This window comes from Tamandua tetradactyla, chromosome 5, assembly GCF_023851605.1.
Source record: "Tamandua tetradactyla isolate mTamTet1 chromosome 5, mTamTet1.pri, whole genome shotgun sequence".
Lineage (NCBI taxonomy): Eukaryota > Metazoa > Chordata > Mammalia > Pilosa > Myrmecophagidae > Tamandua > Tamandua tetradactyla.
Window position 1 is genome coordinate 35950318 of NC_135331.1, and position 26339 is coordinate 35976656.

Sequence of the window (26339 nt, forward strand, 5' to 3'; positions counted from 1 at the left end):
CCAGAGGAGGACCACTTTGAAAAGTCCTCACTGAGAAGCAGCAGTTTGTTCTGCTCGCTAACAAATCCATTTCTGACTGTGCAGTCACACTTCCCATTGCTCGCCCTGGTGACAGGGTGGACAAACATACTAGGCTAGGGATAATCTGCAGAGTTGTGTATTGAGTTAAGGCTAGGATGTGATAGCAGTGGTAAATGAGCTGAGCAGGGCACACTGACTGTTCCTCTTTGGTGTAAAAAGCCAAAGCTCCCTCCCTCCCATCCAACACCACCCATAAAATAAGGCTCTCATCAAACGCTCTAGGTCTGCTGATAGGAAGAACTACCCTCCCCATCTCCACTCCAGTTTGCAAAAGGAGTGACCAAATTTCAAATATCATTACGTTCCTAAAAAAGGGAATATTCCAAGGAAGAAAAAATAGAGGGACCTTTTCTGCTTAAAAAGGCAGAGCTTCCTCTGCTGGTATTCTATGCTATCGTAACCTCCTAGGGTGATAAGCTCCCGAATGCAGGTGCAGTTCACAGTAAGTTCACCCCGTGCTTCAGCAGCTTCTGCTTCGCTTTGCCTGAGAGGCTGAAGGCGCTGTCCTGGGGGCTGGGAAAGCCAGAGCTCCGTGCAGGGGATGTCAGCTGTTGGAAATAGGTTTCCTGGACAGGGTTGCAACAGGCATACACAGCTGTGGAGGCATTTCTGTTGGAGAAAGAAAAAGGACAACTGTTCTGATGCTTCTGCAAATCCCAGAGTACACGGAGACCTTAGTCAGGCCTCTGGTCTAGAAGCTCCAATACATCAACAGCTGTGCGATACAGCTGGCATAGTGCAGGAGTCTATTTATCCACTTGAATTTCAGGATTTGGTGCCAGTAAGTCTTTCCTTCCTTTGAACGCACTGTTTGCTGGACTGCCTAGGGTGGCTGGAGCCACAGAGCCTGGAGTTTTAGTTATTGAACAAGATGATTTGATGAGTCCATGTTCTGTGGGTGTAACAGCAGCTATGCAAGATAGTTTTCATACATTCTCTGGTTTATTCCTCACAAGAGCCTTACACAGTACTGGACAGACACAGACCCTAAAACTCAGAGGTGCAGTAAGGCTATACTGCTTCTAGGACAATGCACTGACAGTGTCTGAGGAAGGTATCTAATCCTTTATCTAACCACAGAGAGGGTGTGAGATGGGATGTGCGATAGACCAACCCAGAACACATAGAAAAGGTTGAGGTATCAGGCAGAGCAGGATGCACTGGGAAGAACCAACTCTGGGGCCAGGTGACAACTTGGGTTCTGGGTCCTGGGTCCTGCCTGTCTCTAGCTAGTGTGGGACCTCAGGCAAGGCACTGCCCCTCTATGCATCAGGTTTCCTTAAATCTAATATTACAGGGTAGAGTCAGGGACTGCTAAGGCTCCCTTCACCCAGATCTCTCCTTCCACGTAAGGAGGGAGGAGAGTCTCACCCTCCTCCAGCTTCTCCTCGAACCTGCCTAACCTGAATGTTTCCTGCCAATTTCCAGGGCCAGCAGGACAAGCACTTCCTACAGCCATGGGAAGGAGGCTAATCCCAGCCTGAGCACTTCCTAGCTGTGTGCCCTTGGCAAAATTACTTAACTTTTCTGAGTCTCAGCTTTCTCATCTGTAAAATGGAAATAACAGTATTTATATATGAGTTTTTTAAAGAGAATAAATGAGTAAAACATATACAATTTGCCTTAGACACTTATTAACAACATGATTAATAAAGGGGAGCTGTTGTTTTTATTACTATTGTTGAAATAATCTATAAATGCCTTGAGCTATAAATCGTAATACTAAAGAATTTTTATTAGAGGAAGAAACCCTCTCAGTTCCATGGAAGGTGAAATATTTAAGGCAACAAGATGGCTGATGGTTTAGATGTTGAATTTTCCTTGTTTCTACCTCCCACAAAACAGACACACACCCCAAACTAGTTACCAAACCAGTGTCCATGGATACGAATCACATCTACGTTGCCAGCCTGGGCAGCTGTGAATTAAAGCTAGAGAAGATGCATTTATTATGGAAAGATATATTAAAGATTGAATGGAGATGGTGCTGGCGACCCCAGCAATCGAGTGTGGCAAGAGACAGGGCATTAAAACCATTGTAAAAACAAAAGCCAAGGCCCCAGTGCACACAGTCTGGGATCTGTGAGAGTCCAGAGCTCATGCTGTCCTGCTCTGGCACACGGTCTCCCCAGACAGGAAATGCGTGTGGAAAGAGCTTATATCTTGGAGTTAGAGCTGGGTGCAAATCCTGGCTCTGTTGTTTCATAAGAATATGCCTGGGACAAGGTGCTTATCCTCTTTGTACCTCAATTTCCTTGTCTGTAAAATGGGGATAAAAACTGCAGAGATCAGATTGTACCAAAAACAAAATGGAAAGATAAATACAAAAAAATTCCTGAGACACAGAACATAGCAGGCATGCCCTTTCAGATTCTATAACTTGCCATCCAGTCTCATAAGAGGAGCAGGTAGAGAAAAAAGGTAGAATTTAGTTGGTTAGATACTGTAAGTTACAAAAGTAACAAACAGATCTGTATTTACACACTTGGCACTGTTGAACTATGCAATAAAGTGGAAAACACTATGATTCTTTTTCTTAAAAAAAAGAAAGAATACGGAAGTAATTAAAAATACTAATAACTATGTTCTACTTGAAAAAAAATAAAAACCAGAACCAACAGCAAAATGTATGATGGGGGATGGAGTGGAGGGGGGTGTGAAAAATGTTTTACTTTATATATTTTGGAGAAAGCCAAATGTTTTTATAATGGGCATGAATCACTTTTTAAATAGAAAGGCAGCAATGTCATTTAAACATCATTTATGGCAAGGAACCAAACAGCGTCCCTCCTCAGTCAGGAATGCAGGCTCCCAGCAGACAGGCCCTAGAGGCTGTTCTCTCTGCTGTAACCCCAGAGTCTAAACCAGGTCCCTAAGGGACCCAGAATAAACATTTCACCTGGATGAATGAGAGCAGACAACAGCAGCAACAGAAGCAGATAAAAGAAGGCCCTAAGGAGAGTAACTAGAATGCTCTTCATTTAGCTAAGAAGCAGTACCGACTGGGACCTGGGCTGTGGCGTTCAAGTCTGTGAAGGTGACACAGGGGATGGCTCACCTGACGGTCATTTCATACAGTGCAGGCAGCTCTGCGAAGTCTGAGTGCATCAGGCTGACGGCCTGGAGGAAGCGGTGGTCCTTGGGGGTAGCCACCTGTGGCACGTTTGCTTCCGGAAGAGGACAGAGAAGCTGTGACTAGCAGGTTCTCCCCACCCCTCCTCTCTAACTCTCGACTGTAAATTGGGATGGAGTGTGGCACAAGCTCATGGCAGTGGATGCCGAGCAGGAGAGGAAGGCCTGGGGTACTGGGCCCCCGCTGCTGCCACTAAGCACTAAGAACAGGCCCTGTTCTCAGTTATGTGCAATGTGTGCTTCCTGCACAAGAATCTCAAACTTCTGAGGCAGCCCTTATCACAGGTAGTTGAGCACATGGAAGGTACTCTCAGAATGCTGGGGAAACCACCAAAAAGAGACAGCCAAGCAGTGTCTTCCAAGTGCGTTCTAGACTCCATGGGAGCTTGAGCTCCACGGGAGGAAGCAGCCACTGGGAGCTTCAGTCAGACCACTCCCTGCTTGCCTCCCGGAAGCCCCCACTCAGGCCCACGCACCCCCCCCACCTCCCACCCAGGGCCTGCTCCTTACCCATCAGCATGTTTTGGACTCTGTCGTAATGTGTGAAGTTGTACGTGCTGCTCGAGGAGGGGGTCTCATCTCTGGGGAACGTTTCCTTCAGGTGGACCTCCAGGCCATTCAGAGACGCCAGGCTACTGTGGTACTGTAGAGGGGCCAGGACAGGGTCATGTACTTGCTGAATGTGCCTCAGCCAACCCTCCAAGGACTTTCTAATTCACCAGTTTTAGTGTCTACTTGACCTAATGCAAAAAAGCATACTGACGAGCGTTTCTGATTGTTTTTAGAAAAGTAGGAACTTCTGACCTTAGATTCTACTTTTTTAAATAAAGGATTATATTGTAGAAGAATCAGAAAATAGAAAGGAGCAGAAAAAAATATTTAAAGAGGAAAAAAGCAAAGAAAAATTACCCACAGCCTCACCATCCAGCAGCAGCCACTCTTAATACCTTGTATACTTCCTTTTAACCACGGCTGCCCACCCAGGCTGCACATTTCCACCCCACAGACAGCCTGGGCCCACCTGCCAGTCTCCTTCAGCAGGGCTAGGGTGGAGAAGGCCTCCGCCATATGACATGAGCTAGCTCCTCTCCCAGGCATCCAGAATGGTTCTAGCTATGTGTCGTCCTTGGAAGAACTGAGAGGCTTCAGTCAACTGGTTTTCTGTGTTCTGTGGTTCAGAGAAGGAACCTGGTTGAGGACGGCTGTCAGGAGGCTGAGGCCTAGGTACCTATATTTTTAAAAACCTCCCAGGAGATGAAAAACATGCAGGTTCAGGTGAGAATACTGGGCTTTATCTCTTTGGTATAATCCTTTTTTGTAATAAGATAAACATGGGATCAAACCATAAGTAATGGCTGATGATGGAGTATGTGAACTGAACGATGCAGCATGACCTTTGTTCCCCACTCCTAGATATCCTGTACCCTCACTCCTTGATGGTGTGCAGTGTTCTCTGAGCTCCCCACTAGGGCCTGACCAAGAACACCAGTCGCATCCTGATACACTGAGTGGGAAAACATGGGCTTCCTGTCACTCTTCAGCTGGTGACGCCCAAAGTCCCCATGGGGTCTTGGCCTTTCTGGGGCTGCTTCAGCCACAACAAGGCCACTATTCCCTCACATCAGACAGCTTCCGAACACAGGACGTGCTGGCTCAGTCTCCTCCCAGCCAGATGACCAGGGCCAGGTGCTGATTTTTCTGTGCCTTCTGTTTTTTTCATATGCAAAATGGAATGACTACACAGGGCTGTTGAGTGGATTCAATGAAATAATAGACAAAAGTCCTCTAGAAACTCGAAAGTGCTATCTGAGGCAGGCATTTTCATATAAAATGAAAATTATGATCACTAAAGAAGTAGTGTCTCTACCATGGGTATATATGTTTGTCTGAGGATTAACTATTTTTCATCAGCTGTTAAGAAGGTTAAGTGCATGTAAAGAGTATAGATATGTAAGCAATATTTCTGAAGCAGAATGTTATGAAGCTGTATTGTTTTCGTTAGTATACTGGGTTTAGTTTTTCCATCTAAATGTCTTAGAAATGATATTTAAAGTCAATACATTTGACATATAAGGCTTGATTTTATGCACTCACCTCTGTCTCCCCCAGCACCTAGCAGAGTGCCTGGCTCCCCACAGATGTTCAGTGAATACCCTTTAAGTGAGTGAATAAAAGAACATACCCAACACCAAGATGTTCAACATACAGCTGTTTGGTTTAAACTGAGTGTGCAGAGCTAAGTAAAAGGATATATGCTCAGGAAAGACAAATATGATATTGCATGTTCAGATGCTGGTATAAACCTAACCGATGCTGAGTTTAACAGAGGCTAATAAGCCCTCTGTATGAATCTGGTGTGTGCAGATGGAGGGATGTGTGTGTATGCAAGTATGTGGTGTGCCTGTGTGGGTGTACACGTGTGTGCAGGCATTTGAGATGTGTGTGCACACATGCACACAACCATTCACCATTCACTTCATGGTGAATCCCAGCTTTGCTGGCAGTTTCTAGCCCACAGGGACCTGGGAGGAGCCACTTCTCCCATCCCACATAAGTGCCAGGGAGAGGAGCCATGGGAACAGAGTGAGCCGTGCAACCCCTGAGTTTTCCCGGTGGGCACTGAGCTCTGCTTATGGAGTGATCTGCCTAACTTGTACACAGGATAAGAGTATTTAACCCTAAACTCATAGTTAGCACAAGATATTATGTCAGATGACTTGGGCAATGTTTTTCCGAGTGCTTTCATACACACTAGGGGTTAGCATACTATGGCCCATGCACCAAACCCAGCCAGTCACCTGCTTTTTTGTGCAGCCTGCAAGTGCATAATGGTTTTATAGTCTTGAATGGCTGGGGAAAAAAGTCAAAAGAAGAATAGTATTTTGCGATGTGAAAATTATGTGAAATTGTGATTTCCATGTGCATAAAGAAAGTGTTGCTGGAACACAGCCATTTGGTTACGGATTGCTAGGCTGCTTTCCTACTACAGAGTTGAGTTGCTGTGCAAAGCTCCAAGTATTTGCTATCTGGTCCTTTAAAGAAAAAAACTGCCAAACTCTGATATATACTACTTCACATCGTGCTCCTCAGAGCAGACCTAGGGAACAGAGAACTAGGCCAGTTCCTGAAAATTCCAATTTCTCATCCATACCAAGCCCAAGGATGCAAGTGTCAACATACGCCCCAAAGTGCAAGGACAGTACAGGCCATGGTCACCAGAAGTACCAGTTCCATGGTGGGGGTGGGAACACTTTTGTCTTAACTATTTTACAGACTGACTCTCACACTGACTTCAGGCTTCATCTGCTGTACACAGATAGCTCAATGTCCTATTGTGGCAATGAGTAAACTGACCTGATCGCGGCCTCTGAAGGTCAGTGTGATTACCTGAGATTCTAAGTGGAATCCGTCAGCGGCTCTATGCTGCCCCCTGGTGGGAGGCTACTCTGAGGTTCTGAACCAACCCAGACGCCAACCCCTCTCACCTCCCCGCAAACAGAAGTGGGAGCTGATCCAGGAAGACAAGGTGGCAAGTGATGCACAGATGCCTGGATGGCGTGTAACATGATCAAGGTGCCCTTTTAAAGGGGACGTGCTTACTGCCACATGGGAACTGCAGTGTACCCTCTTAGCACAGGGCCTGGAGGAAAATCAGGTCAAGTACTTTGAGAGCACTTCATTAAAAGATCTCTCCCAACTATAACACTATAGTCCTCGGGTGTGATGACCAAACCCACTCTTAAACCAGCAGGCTGACCAAAGTTGGCTATACCCTACTCTTTTTAGAAAAGATAAGCTTTTCTTCTTCCATAAAACTGCATTCTATTTTCTGAGGCCTACCCAGCACCACACCCCATGGTACACAAAAGCCCATGAAGGCTATTGTCATTGAAGAACACAGATGGGCCTTGACAAAGCAAATGATACATTCATATGGGGAGAGCCACAAAGCAGGATCCAACCCCCTTCTTTACCTTCCCCGCATCATTGCAGGGGCAGACCAGGGGGGAACAGAGATGCTGGCATGTCAGGTGAGAAACAAGCAAGAATTGTGGACCCACCACTTCCATTACTTGTTTTTATCGCTACAAAGCACAGTTTTTTATTGATACTGTGGGAAAAACAACGTTTATCTCCCAGAGCTATGCAGCTTGCTTTGGCTAAAATAATAGTATTAAAGTATTTAGCTTATAATGGATACAGAATATATCTTAACTGACTTCCTCCTCAAAAAGCAGCTTGTGCTATTTTTTCTTTTCCTTTAGGTAAATCTGGAAGTGGGGTAAGAGAGATATTCTATGCACTTTATTGCATCCACTCACTAGGCCTGCAAAATAACATTTCCAAGGCTCAGCAGTGTGCAGAATAGACCATGGAAAGGAAGGCATTGTGGGGAAAGTGAGATATATAAAACTGCAACCCTAACTCTCGGCATATTACAGAGAAGGAGGTGCCTAAAATCACAAATAGCTGTGGCAAGCAAGGATACTGGAAACAGACCACAACTGGGTGATCTGGGGTCTGGGGAAAGGGGACAGGTAAACAAGAGCTCTAGAGAGAAGCACTAGGGATTCTTGCCTAGGGACTATGCAAAGGGAGCTGCTCAGCAGCTTTCTCTCCTCTTTCTGCTCCAAGGTGACTTGTTCATTTGTAGTGGGTCACAAGCCCTGCATGCTAATAAGACAGGCTCAGAATAATATAGATTTAAGAACAGAAACAAGGCAAGCCCCAGGACACCATTTGCCCTGAAGCAATTTCAACCTGCTATTCTTACTGCTACCACTTTTCCTGCCAACTAAAGCAAGGCTGTTACTATAGCAACTGAATCTCCAGCGTGGGCCTAGGCCCCAGAGAAGGTCAGTTTACCACTCTTAAGTGAGGAAGGGTTTAAGGAGAGTTCTATGGGGCCAGATGGGACTTTAGATTTCCCTGGCCTTGTAAGGAGGCTCAGATAACCATGGTACAATTTTGGGACTATGGAGGGGAATATGCACTTCCAGAGAACCCCCAAGCCAGGCTGTGGCACCCTGCAGAGTATAGTTCCAGAGGAACAGGACCTAGAGCTTCCCAGGCTAGGAAATGAGGCCATCAGCAGCACAGCACAAGGGCAAGCCTTGGGGCCAGTGGGAAGTCTTCCCATGCATTTCCATCTTGCATCTGCAAGGGCAAAGCTGAGCATCACCCCCAAAACACTGAGGAACTGGGGACTCACAGAGGGAAAAGCTTGTAAGCAAGATCCCACAGCTGGACAACAAAGGAACCAGAGCTGCAGCTCAGGTCTTTCTTCCCTCCAAAGCCCAGGCCCTGAGAGACTAGAGGAAGCAAGAAAACAGAAGGTGGAACCAATACCTGTTCAGTGTGTTTGCACCAGGCACTGCACTGTGCCCTTTGCTGAAGAACACAACTCACTCCCCACAAAAACCTATGGAGGCAGGTGCTATCATTATTCCTGTTTCACTGAGAAATGTTATCCAAGGCCATGCGGCTAAAGGCTGTGTCGTTATCCCCTTCCCTCTCTGTATCACAATAATGCCATGGCAGAAGCATCTTCTCTGCATGTCTAGGGTTCTAGAAAAGAGATGACTACAGGATTGGGAGCCTGGAAAACACTCACCACTTCCTTGATGGCTGAGCCATCTTGCAGCAGTGGCTCCTTGGCCAGCAGGGACAGCACCAGCCCTTTAACACTGTGAGTGTAGAGGCTCATCCTCACCAGTCCCATGGAAGACCCTGCTGGTACCACCCTTGGGTCACTGCCATCTGCAGAAGGCCCACAGCCCTGAGAGTTTGCCCAGCCTGAACTGCATGGCAGGGAAGGGGCTAAGCAACAAGCCTGGATTCCTTCAACACACTGCTCTATGCTGTGGTCCTCCATGGGAAGTTTCTTTCCTCTCTGCCTCGAGTTTAAGTGAGTTGGTGACAATGGCAGGTTACTCCTTCTGGAGACAGGGTCTTCTCTGGGGCTGAGGGATGGGATCCTGTCACCAGGACAGTCTTCAGGCTCTTCCAGGGCTCCATTCTCGGTAGGCATCTCAGGAAGGGAAGGAGAAAGGGGGCCGCTGATGGCTATGTCCCCAGGCAGGTCCTCAGGCAGCTCAAGTTCCAAGTGGCTAGAGTCACTGACAGACTCTTTATCGCCTGAGCCACCACCATCCAGGGTACACTCATGTGGGAAGGCAAGAAGACCTGAGCATGTTTCCATTTCCGGAGTTTCTGGAATGTGGACTTCAGACAAGTCCAGCTCCTCTTGGGAAAAAACAGTTTCCTTCACCAAGGAGCAGCTGAGAGCAGAGTCTCTGCTCCTGGCAGTGCTGTGTGGTTTCATGGGCTGTAAGCTCTCCAGACCAAGGTCAAAGAGGCCATTCTCCCCCCTGCTATGTGGCCAACCTAAGGCAGGGGTCGTGGGTGCCAGGGCAGTCACCAATGTGCAGGGCTTGCACTCCACATGGCCAGTGGCATTTTCTTTCAGTGCAGGTGTACTCCAGCCCTTGGAGGGGGGCTGTGCTGCGCCCTCCTGGCTTCTGGCTGTAGATGCAGGAGAGCTGGTGAACAAGACAGGAGTAAGGACGGTGCCCTGACTGAGGCCAAGGCACAACGTCCTTAAAAATCACGGGCATTAGTAACAAGTCGGTGTCAGAGGCCACAGAGTCTAAAATGCCATTATGATCCAACCACAGGAATAAAAATCAGGCAAGGTCTGGCCCTCAGAACTGCATGACTCAAGACCAGGATCACACACTGGATATAACCCAGCCCACTAAGAGGCACCCACATCTGGAGGATCTACCATGAGAATGAGTCTACACTGGGTGCTGTCCAGATGCTATTTCCAATTTTCACAGTGAACCCGTGAAGTAGATATTAGTGGGTTCACTTTATAGACGGAAAAGTGGGGCTCAGGCAGGGAAATGGACTTGCTCAAGGTGACACAGCTGTTAAGTGACAGAACTGGGATTTAAAAGCTACACTCCTTTCACAATGCTGGGCTGCCTCTTATCAGTATATTCCAGATGCTCTCTTAAGAGGCAGAGCATTGGGCAAGGTAAGAATTAAGGAAGGATATGATGTACCAGCTGGGCCTTGTTTGGAGAAACCACGTGAGGGTGAGGGGAGTCCCTAAAATATGGTATAAGGTTAGCCACCTGTGAGCTCCCTTACCTAGTCATCTGCTCCCCTGGGAACTCAGAGAGACTGGCAGCTTCCTCTTTGGTCAGGAAAACAGGCGTGACCTGGACATCTGGGGGCAGTGCAGATCCTAGGATGGCAAAGCAACAGGGTGGGGCTCAGCCCTTGGCCAGAGAAGGCAGAGGGGGAGTTCTTGGAGCGATGAGAGAGCAGCACTGTGAGTGTATTCCTCAGCCCAGAACAAAAGCCATAAAACTGGAGCTACAGTTTCCCACGTGGGCAATATTCTTGTAGGCTTAGAGCAGGGAGGCTGGTAGCAGGAGGAGGTGGAGTGGCAATTTAAAAAAAGCACTTTTCACTGACAAAAGGGATTTGCCCCACCTTATGCCTCAAATAAAACACAGTAACCTTCCTGGGGTCTCTCCCATATCCCACAATGGTCCTTCCAGAAGCCCACTATTTATCTTACCTTCTTCTACTCAGAATCCTCAGGAACCTGTTTGAGCAGTCCAGAGTTAAGATGGGTCTGAGAACAGGGATTCGAAAAGTGTGCTTAAAATAACGAGCTATCAAATTAGGATATGATGGGCAATTTTGTTCTTGAACTGTCCTCCTATCTAGTCTCCTAATCTTATTGTGCAGACGAAATTCACACAGGCAACCCTGGCCTTTTCCCTGGTCTGTATCAGGATGGGTAGATAGAAGACTGCCGTTTTTAGGACGTGACAGTGCCCCTGACTACTTACCATGTTCCTGCAGGGCTTCCCCTCCTGGAAGTATTCTCTGAAAACAAACACACACAGAAGTGGGCACTGGGCACCACACTCTTCTCTTGACCCAAGTACCAGGAATTCACTGTGCCATCTGGTCATAAAATTTAGCCAGGCCCAGAAAGCTTTTCACAACAGCATGCCAAGAGCACAGCAGATGGAACAGAAGCTACCCCAAGCTGCTTGCTCACCACCATGCTGGGATCAGGCCAGAACCTGGGCCCACACAAGCTGGAAGGCAGCAGTTCCACCCCGATTCACATCATGCTTGAAATTCTGATTTTTCTCAGTCTCTCCCCTCTGGGAATTAAAGCAAGGATCCCTGTTATCTTTTACACCCTTGGAGAATTCAAATTCTAGAATAGAGCCACATCTGCCACAGCCCTGGTTTAGAGCTCACGAAATAAAAGGACCTGATGGTCGTCTATTCAGGTCACCCTTATTTTGTGTATAATACCGAAGTTAAGCTGGTTTCAAAGCCAATGAGATTGTTATAGATTTAGGATATTAAATTTAAGCCCCATGGTAACTACGAAGAAAGCATCAGAGAATAAGCAAGTCGCTAGAGATAGAAATTAGTACAGGTTGGCGAGGCAGGGGTGGGGAGTAGGGGGAACAGGGAGTTAAGGCAAAGTGCGTGCAGGGTTTCTGTTTGGGGAGATGGGAAAGTATTAGTAATGGGAAGTGGTGAGTATGCTGCCACATAGTGACTATGATTCATCCCACTGAATGATATGCTTCGGAGTAGTTGATATGGGAAAGTTTATGTTGTTCATACGTTCCCACAATAAAATTAAAAATAAAAAAAAGAGCTACTAAAGAGATAAGGCAATGCATGATATTGGATGGGGTCTAACACAGGAGAAGAGTAGGCTCAAAAGGATACGATTAGGACATATAAAAAAATTGAAATATAAACTGTAAGCTTCCTATCAGTGTTAAATTTCTTGAGCTTCATAACTGCATTTAAGTGGTAACATAAGTGAATATTCTTGTTCTTAGGAAATGTATCTGGCAAAATTAAGTATTCAAGAAGCATGATGTATACAGCCTATACTAAAGTGTTCAGAAAATGGACTAATAGGCATTTAGTCCACCGACAGATGGACAGAATGATACAGCAAATGTGGCAAAGTGTTAAAACTGGTAGCTCTGGGTATCTGGGGGGATAAGGATGTGCTGGAGGTCTCTGGAGGGGATCTGTATTATTTTATTTGTTTTTTATTGTTTGTTATTTTTAATTACAAAGTTTAAGGTGGTGTGGGTGAATTCATCATTTCCCCACCTTAGACCAAGGGTTGGCAAACTTTTTCTGCAAAGGGCAGTGTCACACAACGTAAAGTAACGTCATGGCTGTGTTCCCTTAAAACTTTATTTGTAGGCAGCTGGTCCACAGGCCATGATTTACTGAGTCCTACCTTAGACACTGAAGTTGCATCTGATTTTTCACTTTCATTAATGCTGTCATGATAAAGTTTTGAGGCTAAATTTTTTTTGCATTTAGATGATTTCCTTAGGGTAGATTCCTAGAAGCTGAACTAGGAAAAAGGAAAGGACAGCCTTCCTGATTTTATGATCAAATTGTTTACCAGAAAGATTATCCTGACATCTCCACAGTCAGTGGGTGAGAAGCCTGTTTACAGAATCTCACCAGTGTTTTAAATGTTTGCTGATTTACTAAGTGGTAAAAGATAGCTTTATGATATATTTAAACCCGTAGCTCCATAAACAAATAAAATACTTGGAAACAGGACTAGAATAAACATGCTAGGTGCTAGCAATGGCTATCTCAGTGCAGTCCAACTTGGGCTATTTTATTCTCTACTTTTCTACATTTTCATATTTTCTCCAAAGTATGACTTTTTTTCCTCTATAAAAACAATTGAACAAAGACATAGCCCAAAGATTTTAAAATAGTTTCTGCCTTTTTAGGCCTTCCTAAGGACACATCTGTGTCTACAACCTCTTTGAGATAAAGGCCATCCTTGTGGGAAGTCAAATTCTCACAGTTCCACTTGGTTTGAAGAAAAGCCAAGTATCAAAGCCTACAATGCAGAAGAAAACTCCTTTCAGCCCTGCCAGAGACTTCACTCTTGAGGAAAATCACACTGATATATCTGGGTTCTGACAAGATTAAAGGAAACAACTACCCCACGCCCACCAGCAGCTATCACCCCCAAGTTCATTTATCACTTCGGGTCAGTCTTGCTTGCTTAGCCCTGTGCGGAATCAGAAGCTTTGGGTGAAGCATTCCAGCTGGGAGGCTAGGTTCAAAATACCTTGTCCTGAGGTGCAGCTCGATGAAGCAGGATCTTGGCAGTGAGGGATGGTGGCAGCTGGGTACTGACAATCCTAGGAGGTTAGATAAAGGAAAAAGAACAATGGTGAAAAGAAATGCACTAAAGGATTCTAAAAGACTCCTAACATCCCATGTAGGGGAGGGTCTCAGGGATACACTAGTGGGAGTTTCAACTGGGAAAGCACTCACAGAAAAGCACTTTGGCAGCTCTGATCAAAATTTAAAATGTTTTTTTTTTTTGGCTGCACCAAGACCCAGCTTGCACCAAGATGTACATACTTAGGAATATTCAGTGAATTTCAGTGAAAGTGGTGAAGTTGTAAAACAATGAGGTTAACCAACCTAAACGTTCATCAAAAAGAGAGTAAATAAATCATCACACAGTCATAATACAGAAAAATATGCAGCCATTACAAGAATGAGGTAAACCAATGCAGAAGGGTAAGGAAATTCCTAGTGTGCACACTAAGTTGAGAAACCACATGATCTATTCATGTAAGCAACAAAATCAATATACACACATGTGTACACGTTTGTGAAAACACGCAGGCGAAACAATGGAAGGATGCTCACCAAACTGTTAATTGGGATGGGCTGAGGGTGAGAAAGGGGAACTTTAAAATTTTGCTTTTTCCTAGCAGCTATTTTTTTGCAAAGACAACGCGTTCATGCATTAGCCATGTAATTTAAAATCATATAAGAATGCCAAATAAGGAAAGGAAAAAATACTACTTTTGACATCTCTGTCACTGGCGAGCTTGGAAAACCCAAAAGATTGAGAACCGTAGTAATGAAAGCTGGGAAAGGAAGAGGTAAAGTGTGTTGAGGGATGTGTGCCAGGGACTATGCTCAGCCATCTACATGTGTCTTCTCACTTCATTCTCCTCAAGCATCTTTATTTCCCAGAAGTAAAAACTGAGATTAAGCAACATGCACAAGATCCCACAGCTGGTAAGAAGAGAAACCAGGATTCAAATCCCAGCAGGTCAAGCTCCAGAGCCCCAGCAAGAATTTGGAGCATGGCTCCAATCACACATTCACCTGGACACTGGAAAGCTCTGGGCACAGAGCAATGCCCTGCCGCCCCAGGCTGTGAGAGGAAACCCTCCACGAGAGGGGAAGCCTTGGAAGATGCTTGGAGTGGCTCTTAGGTACTTGAGCTCACAAAGAGGCCCTCCAATATGTGAAGAGGTACATTGAGTTCTCAGAGGCCAACCAAGAGAGGGGCCCAGCCAGGATGCTGGTAGGAACCTGGGTAAAAGCACATGACGCCGCTTTTCAGAGCTGAGCCACGGCAAGCACACCAGGCCCCTAAGAAGCAGCAGGGAAGCAGTGGGAGGCATCCACTCTGCTTTGCCTTACAGTGCCGGCTGCTGGCAGCACTGGAGCCTTGAATCAGCATTTTGCAGGCTGCAAACTAAAAAAGTTATGGCCCCATCCTGAGAATTACATGGCTCTCTCTACAACTGCCTTTTATATTCTTTTCTGAATATGACAATTTCTAACTTTCCAGCTCTACTGAAAGACAAGTATGAATCCCAAATCAAATCTAAACTATCTGGCATCTGTCACAACAGCCCACTTGGCTGTGGTCAGAGATAGAGCTCCCTGCCCAACATCAGGAGGAAGGCAGATGGTCAGTTCTGCAGCAGGGAACAGGGGTGGAGGAAAGGACTCTGGTGTTACTCACAGTCCCTTGTAGAGTATGCAGCCAGCTAGAATGTGGGGCAAGCGCTGGCAGGTCTGCAGAATGAGGGCCGCCTTCAGCAACAACAAGGGCTCTACCTGTAGAGAGTGAGAAGCAGGTCCACAGATTAACATGCTCACAATCAGGAAAGGGGCTGGAAAAGGAGAATATATTACACAGTAAAATCTGCACCATGCCCCACGTATGTCCTACTTCTCTAGCCCCAGAACTGCTGACACTAAATATAACATGCCAAATTCTTGGAGTAAGGAGGCCTCTCTTAGAGTGGGAAGGTGCAACAGAATATGGCCTATGGCTATTCCTAGCAGGTAAAGTAGCTTTTCTAGGAGACCCTATCAATATAGAGACCAAGCAGCAGCAGAAGAGGAGACCATATCTCCTAAATGCAGGTCTTGGCACATGTGAAACCCACCCACCCTGTCCTCCATCTTCCCTCTGAGTGCAATCCCCCACTGTGTTACAGCTGGCTCCTCATCTGATCAGGTCCCCTAAATCTATTCCATAATGAGAAATGAAATCATGGCCTCTCACTCAGGGAGAGACCATGCTTCAGTTCCCATTTCCACGTGCATGTTTGGCAGCTACCATTAGCTGTTGGATCTCACTGCTGACAGAGCCAAGCTCTGGAGCTGCTGCCATGTAAACCAGTTAAAGTTTATTTTCTCTCATGACCCCAAGATATTGCTTAGTCCCAGTCAGCCAGTCTGTAAAGCTTCAGGGCTGACTTCAAAAAGCCCTCCAAAGATGCATGGGACGAATCCTTCCCCATTTCTGGTGGAATCATACTCTATGAAGGTGGGGTCAGAGTACCACAGCCCTGCTAAAAGCAGTGAGACACAGGCTTGCAGCAGATGGCACACCCAGGTTTCAACTCCCGAGATGCTCAGGACTCAGATGGTGGTACGGAGATGCAGCCCACATCTCCCTTTTGCCCTCTGTCAAGGGGACATAAGGTTCAGCAAGATTAAGACCACTGAGCAACAGGCGGCCACATGCCCGGCCCACACCTCACTGAATGCCACATGGCAAATGGACCAGCTCAAAGAGACAAAAATGCTTCCTGATCACTCTCTCCCAGATATGGAAACTCTGCTTTTAAAACATTAATGCTGGGCATTTCTGATGCTGAGAATAATTGCAAAGAGCTTCACAGCGTTACTTTGGTTCTGTCCAAGTTCCAAAGGGAAGTGAATATCTTATGCAGATCACTGGTGTTTTTCAGAATCTGTTCGATGAAGGTGTCCCACTCTGAGCTCAGTTCTTCCTGGGAACAGTTCTAAAACAGAGACAGCCTGAGGTCAGAATCTGCGGTTTTAAGAGAATGACTCTTTGGCAAGGATCCCAACTACCACAAAACAGCCCCTCTCACACAGGAAACTGGCTGGAAGGGAGGCCTGTTCTGAGCTTCCTACATTGGCATGAGTCCCCACCCAGCTGCCTGATAACCTACCCGACCACAGGGCCTCTGAGTGAGGGTAACAAAGAGGACCTGCTCCTTCTAACCAGCCAGGGAGGAGGAGATGAGGCTAAGCACTGGAGTGAATATCCCCCACACTGTGGGGAGCAAAGGGATCTGAGAGGGGCAATGTTCCCTTGACCTTGTCTCTGGACAAAAGGTGCATAGGGAAAAAATAACAAAACCCTAGAGGAAGTGCTACGTTCTGCCAATATTGGTTTTGCCAGAGGCCCAACACAAGCTGCCTCAATACTAAACTCATACCTTGTAAGCCAGAGAAACAGGTCCGTTGTAAAAACTAAAGAAGCCAATGAGCTGATCTAGAAACCGCTTGCAGCTGACATCTGGGAGCTCCACAGCACAGCCCAGCACCTGTGAGGAGGAACCCAGAAGAAAGGCAGCTCCAGCACAGAGTCAGGCATCCAGGGCTCTCAATAGCCAGACCACGGCGACTTACTGATTGATCTGCTGCTGTCCCCAGGCATACACCCTCCATGCCAAGCACAGTGGTCTTCATGGTGAATGATGACTTTTGTGCCACTGCTCATGATGCTGGACCTGCAATACCCTCCTCTTCTCTGCCCCTTTACCAGGGCTTGCCTCATCCTTCAGAGCCCACTGCAGACTCGAGCACCTGTCTTTCTGGTAACTCTGATGCCTGTTCTGATAACTAACCAATGCTGGCCTCTATTCTGACTCCTTGTATTGTTAGTATCATCATCGGGACATTGGATATTTCATTTGAATTTCATTACAAATAACAGACAGATCTCAAACTGGTTCGTGCATGTTTATCTTGTCTTTCCAGCTAGAAGAAGGGCTTCAAGAGCAGGAACTCACTAAATCATATCGTTCTAGACCTCCAAAAAGCTAAGTTTAGTGCTTATAAATATTTGCTGATATTTGAAGATAAATGGCCATATGTTTAAAAAGCCTGAAGAATGTTCATATTCTTTGACCTAGCAATTTTACCTCTTGGAATCCTTAGGGAATCATCAGAAATGAAAACAAAACAAAACAAAACAAAAGGAAACAAAAAAATAACTGACAACCATCCACTAGGGTAACTTTTCAGAAAACTACAACCCCCAGATGGGTCCCTGGACCAGATAAGTCCTGAAATGCAGAGAGGCCAGACTCTCTAGAACATCAGCTAGTTCTACCCCCTATCCCATATTATCGACAGCCCCTTCCAACATGAAAAAGTTAGACTGGCCATAGCCCAAATACCCCTAAAGAGTGGGAGAAAGATCAAAGTTGATGGTGGAGCTATACAGAGAAGGTAGGGTTTATCAAATGAATATGACTGCTGACTCATTATATTGAAATTTCTTTTAGTCTCCAGTATCCTAGAGAAGCTAGAAGTAAAAACCTAAAATTGTGGAATTGTAACCCATACCAAAGTCTGAAATCTGTTCTACAACTAACTGTTGTGATGTGCTTTGAAATTTATTGCTTTTTTGTATATGTTATTTTTCACAAAAAAAGTCGATTGTGATGATAAATACACAGTTATGATGATACTGTGAACCACTAATTGTACACTTTGGTTGATTACATCGTATGTGAATATATGATATAAAAATATTACAATGGGAATTATGCTGAATCCTGTATCATTCTAGTAATAAATAATATTCAGTTATGAATGCTATAATTTTAAATAGTCCAATACATCTCATGAAGAGAGGATTTCCCAATAAAATTGTACCTTTTGTTTAATAATTAAAAAAAAAAACTGACAAAAAATAAGCAAACCCCTCCAAATGCGAGCAAGGACTCTCTGGTTCACTGATGTAATCCAAGAGTTTACAGCAGTCTGCCATATAATAAGTGTTCAATTCTCCCCTGACTGATCTATAGATTCAAAGCAATTCCAATCAGAATCCTGCCACCTTTTCTGTAGAGACTAAGAAGCTGATCCTAAAATGGAATTACAAAGGACCTAAAATATCCAAAACAATCTTGGAAAAGAACAAGAGTGAAAGACTTATGCTATCTGATTTTAAGACCTATTATAAAACTACAGAAATGAAGATGGTGTGGTGGTTGCAAAGGTTCTTCAAATAGACCAGTGGAAAAGAAGAGATGGCCCAGAAACAGACCCACACTTAAATGGTCATCAGACTTTCAATAAAGGAGCCAAAAGACTCCAATAGGAAAAGGAAAGTTTTATCATCAGTGGTGTATTCTAGCATCACTGGTTATCCATTTGGGGGAAAAAAAGAACTCTGAACTCTAATTCACACCATATATGAATATTAATTCAAGATGGACTATAGAGTTAATTGTAAAAGCTAAAACTTTTAGGAAAAAAAAAACATCGGCGATTATACTCATGACGTGGAGGGAGGCAATGGTTTCTTAAGACAGGATACAGAAAGCAATAACCACAAAAGATAAAACTGGCAAGGTCAGCTTCTGCTTACTGTAACCAGAATTCTCATATGTTACTGATAGCTATGTATGATGCTAAACCATTCTGGAAAATGTCGAGCAGTTTCTTATAAAAACCAACATACATTTACCCTATGACCCAGCAATTCCACTCCTAGATAGTTATCCTAGAGAAAGAAAAACCACATGCCCATAAAAAGTCTCGCATGGAATGTTCCAAGTAATCTTATTCATAATTGTCAAAATTCATACTTTTGATGGACAATCCACATGTTCATCAAAAAGAGAATGAATAAATGGACCGTGGTGTATTCAGACAATGGAATACTCTTCAACAATGAAAAAGAATGAGCCACAGATACTTGTAACAACATGGGTGAATCTCAAAATGTTACATTTTGAAGGAAGCCTATAAAGAGTACATGTATTATTCTATTCATCTGACATTCTAGAACAGGCAAAACTAACCTATGGTAGAAAAAATTCGGTAAAATGGTGGCCTGTGATAGGGAAGGGAACTAAATGGGGAGAGAGAGACATGAGGAGGTTTTCTAGAGTGAAGAAAATATTCTGTATTTTGATGGGGATTTGTGTTGCACAGATGTAACATTTGTCTAAATGGAACAAATGGTACACTTGGGATTTGTGTATTTCTTTGTAAATTTTACCTCAAAAAAAAAGACCCCAAATAAAAACTTAATTCTAGCTAAGGAGATGCATGAGGAAGTATTTGGGGGCAGAGGGTGGGAAATGCCAACCTACTTTGAAAAGCATTACAAAAATAAGCTGGATAATTAGTAGGATAAAGGGTTGAACAGATTAAATATGTGACAGCAACTTTAATAAAATGTTAATTGTAGAATCTAGGAGGTGTGTGTACGTTCACTGTAAAATTCTTTCAGCTGTCCTGCATGTTAGAAAACTTTCAAATAAAAGGTTGGAAAAAAATGCTCAAAAAGTTGAATATACTACCCCACAGTTAAGCATCCCTTGTCTTAAAATAGTGTGGGCATGGGAAAATGGCACTTAGATTATCTGGTTGTACTAGCAGAACAGAGAATGGCTTTTATTTATTTATTTTTAATGGGTTACTTGAAAATTAACATATATGCATCAATATCTTAAGAGTTTCTGGGTCACTTACCCAGTAAATATAGAGGAATAGAGAAGTAAAGATGGAGATAAAAACTCAATTTGCAACACAGACTAAATAGAACTTCTGTAGATTGGCCTAAGCCTTTCAAAAGGAAAAGACAAACAACCAGCCATGTACAATCCAGGATTTCTAGAAATGTTTTGGAGAGCACTTGATTATTATGGGCAGCTGCAAAAAGTTACACAGGAAGCCTGGAGGATTACTAAACACAGCATTTAGGAGGGAGAGGGCGGAGGGAGGTGGATTCCAGGCTCAAGAGCATAGGAAGCATTGCTTTCTAAATTTTATCATCACAGCATTTAACACAAAGATAAAATGAAGGCCATCCCAATCAGAATGTATTCTGCCAGATAAACTTACCCAAAGGTAATCTCCATCAACTTTTATGGCAAACTTAAGTTTCCGCAGACGAATGAGAGTAGGAGAAGAACCAGAAATCTCAGAAATACAGTGGACAACTCCAGCAATCTGTCCACAAAGCAACTCCTGTTGGTCAAGCACGGTCTGTGAGAAAGGTGCAAATTCCAGATATGAAGCTAAAATGCTGTAACTCATTTCTTTCCTTACATCAGGAGTTGGTAAACTATAGTCTGCATATCAAATCCAGCTCACTAACTGTTTTCACAAGGCCCAAAAGCTAAGAATGATTTTTACATTTTTAAAGTGTTGTTAAAAACAAAGAAATGCGATGAAGACCTTAGGTGGTCTGCAAAGCCTAAAATATTTACTATGTGGCCCTTTACAGAAAAAGTTTGTGAAACTCTGCCCTAGATGATGAACTTATTACAGAAAATGCACAACTAATACATAAGATTATTGCACATTACTGTATTTTTGTTCCTGAGATGATAGGCATATGACTGGGTGGAAGCATTAGCTTTTCCTCCCTAATCAAATCCCCTCCACAGAGCAGCTAAAGTTGCCTGGATTAATCCCAGCTATCCAAATCACAGCAGAATCACATGAGAGAACATGAAGAATCTCCTAATCCATTTTAGCATTAACTACACGTGGGACAACCAAACACTATGATGCAAAAGAAAATGTACCCACCACCTATGAAGAAGTCTCGCCTAAAAAAACTTGAACTTAAATCTAACCAAGGCTTTAGATTGTACTACTAATTCAAAGGAAATGCAGTGGGTCGAACGCATTAAATGTTACCACCATGAGGAAGCTGTCAGCCAAATCCAGAATGTGGGACTTTCTAACATTCTACTACACAAATGACCTGGTTTCTTCAATAATTCAGCGGCATGGGAAATAAAAGGATGGGTGGATGGGTAAGCACTGATGTAAAATAACAGAGACTTAAAACACAAAAAGATAAAAGGGAAAAGAAAATTAATTAAAAAAAATTAGCTAGAAGAAAAAATACGAGAGGATCATATAGTAGCCCATGACAAACTCTGGGATCTGTCTTATAACTACTTGTTGAAGAGTGCTTTGAAAACCATTGCTTTCTATTTCTTTGCTTTGTATATATGTATTACTATACAATAAAAAAAGTTAACAAAAACTGCATCTGAGCTATAGGGTTTTTTTTGTTTTTGTTTGCTTGTTGGTTTGTTTGTTGTTGTTGTTTTTTACTATTACTACTACTTTTATTTCTTTTCTTTATATTAACATTTTATATCTTTTTCTGTTGTGTTGCTAGTTCCTCTAAACCGATACAAATGTACTAAGAAACAATGATCATGCATCTATGTGATGATGTTAAGAATTACTGAGTGCATATGTAGAATGGTATGATTTCTAAATGTTGTGTTAATTTCTTATTTTTTTTTCTTTCCGTTAATAAAAAAATAAAAAAAATAAAAAAAAAATAAAAAAAATAAAAAATAAATAAAAAAAAATAAAAAGTTAACAAAAAAATACAAAATGACCAAATGGAATATGTGGACCTTGTATGAGTCCTGGTTAGGCAATACAGGAAGGGAGAAAGGAAAATCTGTTAAGTAACATCTAAGAAAACAGGTTGAAATTTGAATATAGACTAAGAATAAAATAACCTTAAAGAATTACTGTTACTAATTACTGATGCTTTTGTTAAGTGTGATAATGCTTTTAAAAAGGTCCTTAATTAGAGATGCAACTTGAAGTATATAATGGTGAGAGGATACAGTAGTAAGGGATTTGCTTCTAAATAGTCAAAATAAATTTAAAAAAATAATAAAAAGGAGGGTGGATAGGATAAGTTATATATATTGGCAAAATGCTGATAATTATTGAAGCTAGGGATGAGTGTATAATGATCCAAAACATTTTCCTCTCTATTTCTGAATATATAAAAAATAGTTTTTACGAAAATGAGCTGACCAAAAATTATGGGACAGGGGGAGACAGATAAAAATTATGATGGTAACCAAGACCTAGGGAAGATGGAAGTATTGAGCCACGTGGAAATTTTAAGACCACAACTAAAAATAGCACATTAATAATAATAAGACAGTAGACATTTCAAATGCCTGGATTATCCAAATAAAACTGTCCCAATCTAAACCCCGTACTTTTGAAAAAAGTTAGCACTTTGAAGCAGTGGGGTCCCCACTGAATGACAGATAAAATGATGGAAGGCTTACCTGAGAAGGATAAAAATAACAAATGCCAGCTCTTGTTGGGTCTCCTTCTCCCTTTACCTTTGAACCATCATAAAGGAAAAAGTAATTCCACCTGGCAAGAGAACAGAAGGAGGCCACGTTTTCTTTCATCCAGTGATATGGTGTTTTAAAACACAGATTCCTACTTCCCAGCCCTGGCAGGGCTCATTATTCAGTGTCCCCAGAGGAAGAACCAGTAGCTACAAATAAATAAAACCATTCCAGAAGTGCAGTGGAGTCAAACTAAATATATGCCTCTATCCAGCCATCAAACTGTCAGAAATAAGAGTAGTTAGAGGAAAAAGAAAGCACCCACAATGACTGCCCGCATCCTGAACTTCACCCAGATAACCATATGATTTGGTAAACTGTCTTTTAAGGCTCTGAAAATAAAATGTTAGGGAAGTCTGAAATGTACTCCTCACAACCACCAAGCATGGTGACCTCTGGAATATCCCTTCTACCAGCAACTCATGAATCCATGAGTTGCCTGACAGTGCAGGCTGTGCGTGCTGAGCCCTGGCACTACAATGATAAAAGGCTGGCGAGGAAACGTGGCATTCCATGCACAACATTGAGCCTATAACAGGGAACACAGAGGGGCCTCTGAGCCTTCACAAAGAAATACTTAAGCCCTCTCTGCCTGTCAAAATTTTTTCAGGCCTAAATCTCTAAAAGCAAATTTATCAGGATGCAGCACAAGAGGAGCTGTGACCGCTCTGTCATCTGTCTCCCTCTCCCTTCCATCTCTGATCTCTCCTAGCTCACCCTCCCTGGCTGATGATAAGCCCCAACTCTCTGTGTCTATCACGGCCTCTTTTCCTAAATTCTAGGACCAAAGGTACAACTGCCTGAAGTCCAGAATGAATTCCAACAAAGCCTCATAAAACACTCCAAACTCAACTCAGGAACCCCACAGCCAGCTCCCATCCTGCCCATCATAGGGCTCCTCCCATGTTCTCTAAGTGAAAGCACCCCTGCTCTTCCAGGAACCTAAAAGAAAGCCTGGGTGTCATTTTCAACTGCTCCACCTTTCAAACAGTAACTAAACCCTGCTAATCTATGTAAACCACGCCTTTCACTCATCTCAATTAATGTTGCTGAACCAAAGTATGGGAAAGGATTAATCTATTAATTGAAATTGGAACTGAGAAAGGAACTGAGTTCCAGGCAGACATTGTGTGATACCCTTTAAGAATCAGACGAGTCAAACCTCCTTACATGGTCTAATTCTGAACTGCAACTACTTCTTGACTCTCATATGTGAAGAACGTAAGGCCTACAGTATTATCAAAGCTGGCTGAATGATAACGGCTATGCCTGTCTTTTTTACAATCTATCAACAATGCTGGACTCATTAAAAAATCAAGCAAACAAACAAAAAACCACTATAAAAGGCTTGCAAGTTAAAACAAGCTAGCTCTGGAGAAAAAGGGCTGACATGCTTGAAAATGTTTTGTTTTGTTTTTTTATAAGATCAAGATAATCTGGCTGGAAATTTTCAGTCAACCAAATGGTTCCATCCAGCAACCTGTTGAGAGCAAAACCACACAGGCATAGACACCCACCAAGAGGCTGACTTTGTCTTTGTTGCAATGGAGGTGGCCATTTACTTTCCAGTCACCCTCATTCTCTTGATTTATTTATTTATTTCCAGTATCACTTCTTTGTCCCCAGCAGTGACGATTTCTCTGTTTCCCCAATCCAGTGAATGATAGGTCTAAGTGATTTCAGTCACAAATGTCATTTGTTTAGTTTTCATTCATCATGAAAGTGTTACTTCCCTTCCTTATAGGCCTTTCAGTTCCATGAATGTCCCGACACCTCTCAGAACTCTGGAAGAGAATACAATAAAGCAAGAGAATTCTACCAGCAAAAATCAAATCCACTAGTCTGGCTGCATTAGCATCAGTGTGGCTGTCTATAGGATGAACTCTTCAAGAAAAGTTTCCTCTCCAGGAAAGTACCACAGGGGAAATGCATGCTGAAGGCAGTGTTCTGAGGGGATTTCTAGCTTGACTGGTTCAAAGCCATTCTGAAGTTTCTTTTAAAAGTTCTGAAGATTCCAGTTGAGACATCAGTGCCTTGGCCCTAGATAAACACAAAGAATAGATTATTTCAGAAACCCATGAGAGAACATGTGACCCAGCAGGGTTAAGCAAATGGCATACTTCAAAAGAGCTTTCTATAAAATTGGAAATTGTGTTTAAAGTAAAGAGAGGGTAGCAGAGGACTTCAGAATAAGTCCCTTAGTTCTTCAAATAGCTGTGGTAAGCACACCACAGGGCTCACAGAAGATAAAATTCAATAACTAGTGTCAATAACTGGCATTAAAGACAGCTATACAAATAATGTGGTTGCTGTAGTAATAGTGGGACCCTAATTAAGGAACTGTCACCTTGACAGCTCAAACATAAACTGAACATGCAGACTCCTGATTCCAGGGCTGGGCGAGTTTCAGAAAAAACAGAAACAGAAGTTTATCAAGTGACCTTCAAATTACCACACTTAGAGCATCATGGATTTTCAGAGTCAGAAGGGGTACTCCATCCTGGCATCACTCATTTTAATCCTTGCCTTCTGCACGCATCTCCAAAAACCACCTTGACTATCCTCGGCTGACCCCCTCCTGGGGAAAGTCTGGTTCATAGCTGTATTTAGTTTATCCTTCCATTAAGCTAAAATCTGGCTCTGGTAACCACCACTTACTGGTGTGAATAAGGCCCTGCAGGAAAACACAAAACATCCAATCTTCCCACATAACAACCCTCTGGTTACTTCAAAGTTGTATTCCTATCAGCTTCCCCAAGCTGAACGTCCCCAAAGACATAGCCTCAAATACAAAATCTTGGAGTGGGCCTCCACGGAGATCATATGCATTCTATGGAGCATATTTGCGTGCGTGTGAAGGTTATCATTTCTGGAGGCCCCCTTACACCCCTTGCTCCCAAAGACGTGACCTACGCTCACCGGAGTCCATTCTCTTATCTCTGAAAGGTCCAGAAGCGGCCCGGATTGATCCTGGAGTGGGAGCGAGTGTCAGGATGTGACCAGACGGCTCTGGCAGCCTGAGAAATGACAGTAACGACCCGGAAGAGTCAAGAGCCGTCTGGCAAAGGCCTTGGAGATGGACCGGGTGTCGCCAGTGGCCGTAGGGGATCTGCGGAGCTAGAAAAGGTACGCTGATAATCGTGAGGGGCAGGAAGCGACTGCAGTCCCCAAGAGTTAGGAAGCAACTGGCAATCGCCTTAAGGCTGTGGAAAGTGTCTGGCCTCAGCTCCGGCGGGCGGGCAGGATGTGGCGGGCAAAGGCCCAGAGGTGGGGGTCAAGGGGAACAGGTTACGGCGCGCAAGGGCCGCGAAGAGGCGCTCCCGGACAGGGTCCCTGTCCCTCGGGGTCCCTGCGCCGCTGGGCACCGCCCACCCACTGGAGCAGCCAGACAGCCCGGGGCTCGGGACCCAGGGTGGGGGTGGCGGCCGAGCGCCCACACCTCCCGCCTAGTACCTGAGTCCACTGCAGCGATCGCCCAGCGATCAGGCGCGGCTCACGCCTTCCGACCCCGAAGCTCCCAGCGAGACGGCGCGCGCTGATGACGTAAGATCCGCGTGCGCCGCG

General features: G+C 44.0%; 1 protein-coding gene across 6 annotated transcripts; it reads right to left on the bottom strand.

Moving 5' to 3' along the window:
- Window positions 1-398: 398 nt before the first annotated feature.
- On the bottom strand, window positions 399-26339 carry HPS4 (HPS4 biogenesis of lysosomal organelles complex 3 subunit 2). 6 transcript variants are annotated; one of them, XM_077160708.1, is made up of 16 exons: window positions 26229-26338; window positions 25695-25892; window positions 24293-24815; window positions 22707-22797; window positions 20485-20610; window positions 16836-16943; window positions 16275-16391; window positions 15098-15192; window positions 14449-14658; window positions 13388-13460; window positions 11085-11121; window positions 10372-10468; window positions 8828-9755; window positions 3724-3856; window positions 3140-3248; window positions 399-690 (listed from the first exon to the last, which is right to left on the bottom strand). In XM_077160708.1, exons 3-16 carry the CDS (start codon window positions 24331-24333, stop codon window positions 519-521), a joined length of 2337 nt encoding a protein of 778 aa, XP_077016823.1. In that variant the 5' UTR covers window positions 24334-24815; window positions 25695-25892; window positions 26229-26338; the 3' UTR covers window positions 399-518. The 6 variants fall into 6 exon arrangements, with proteins under 6 accessions (XP_077016823.1, XP_077016818.1, XP_077016821.1 ...); XM_077160703.1 differs by having other exon boundaries at window positions 20485-20628; window positions 26229-26337; XM_077160706.1 differs by having other exon boundaries at window positions 20485-20628; window positions 25695-25792; window positions 26229-26310.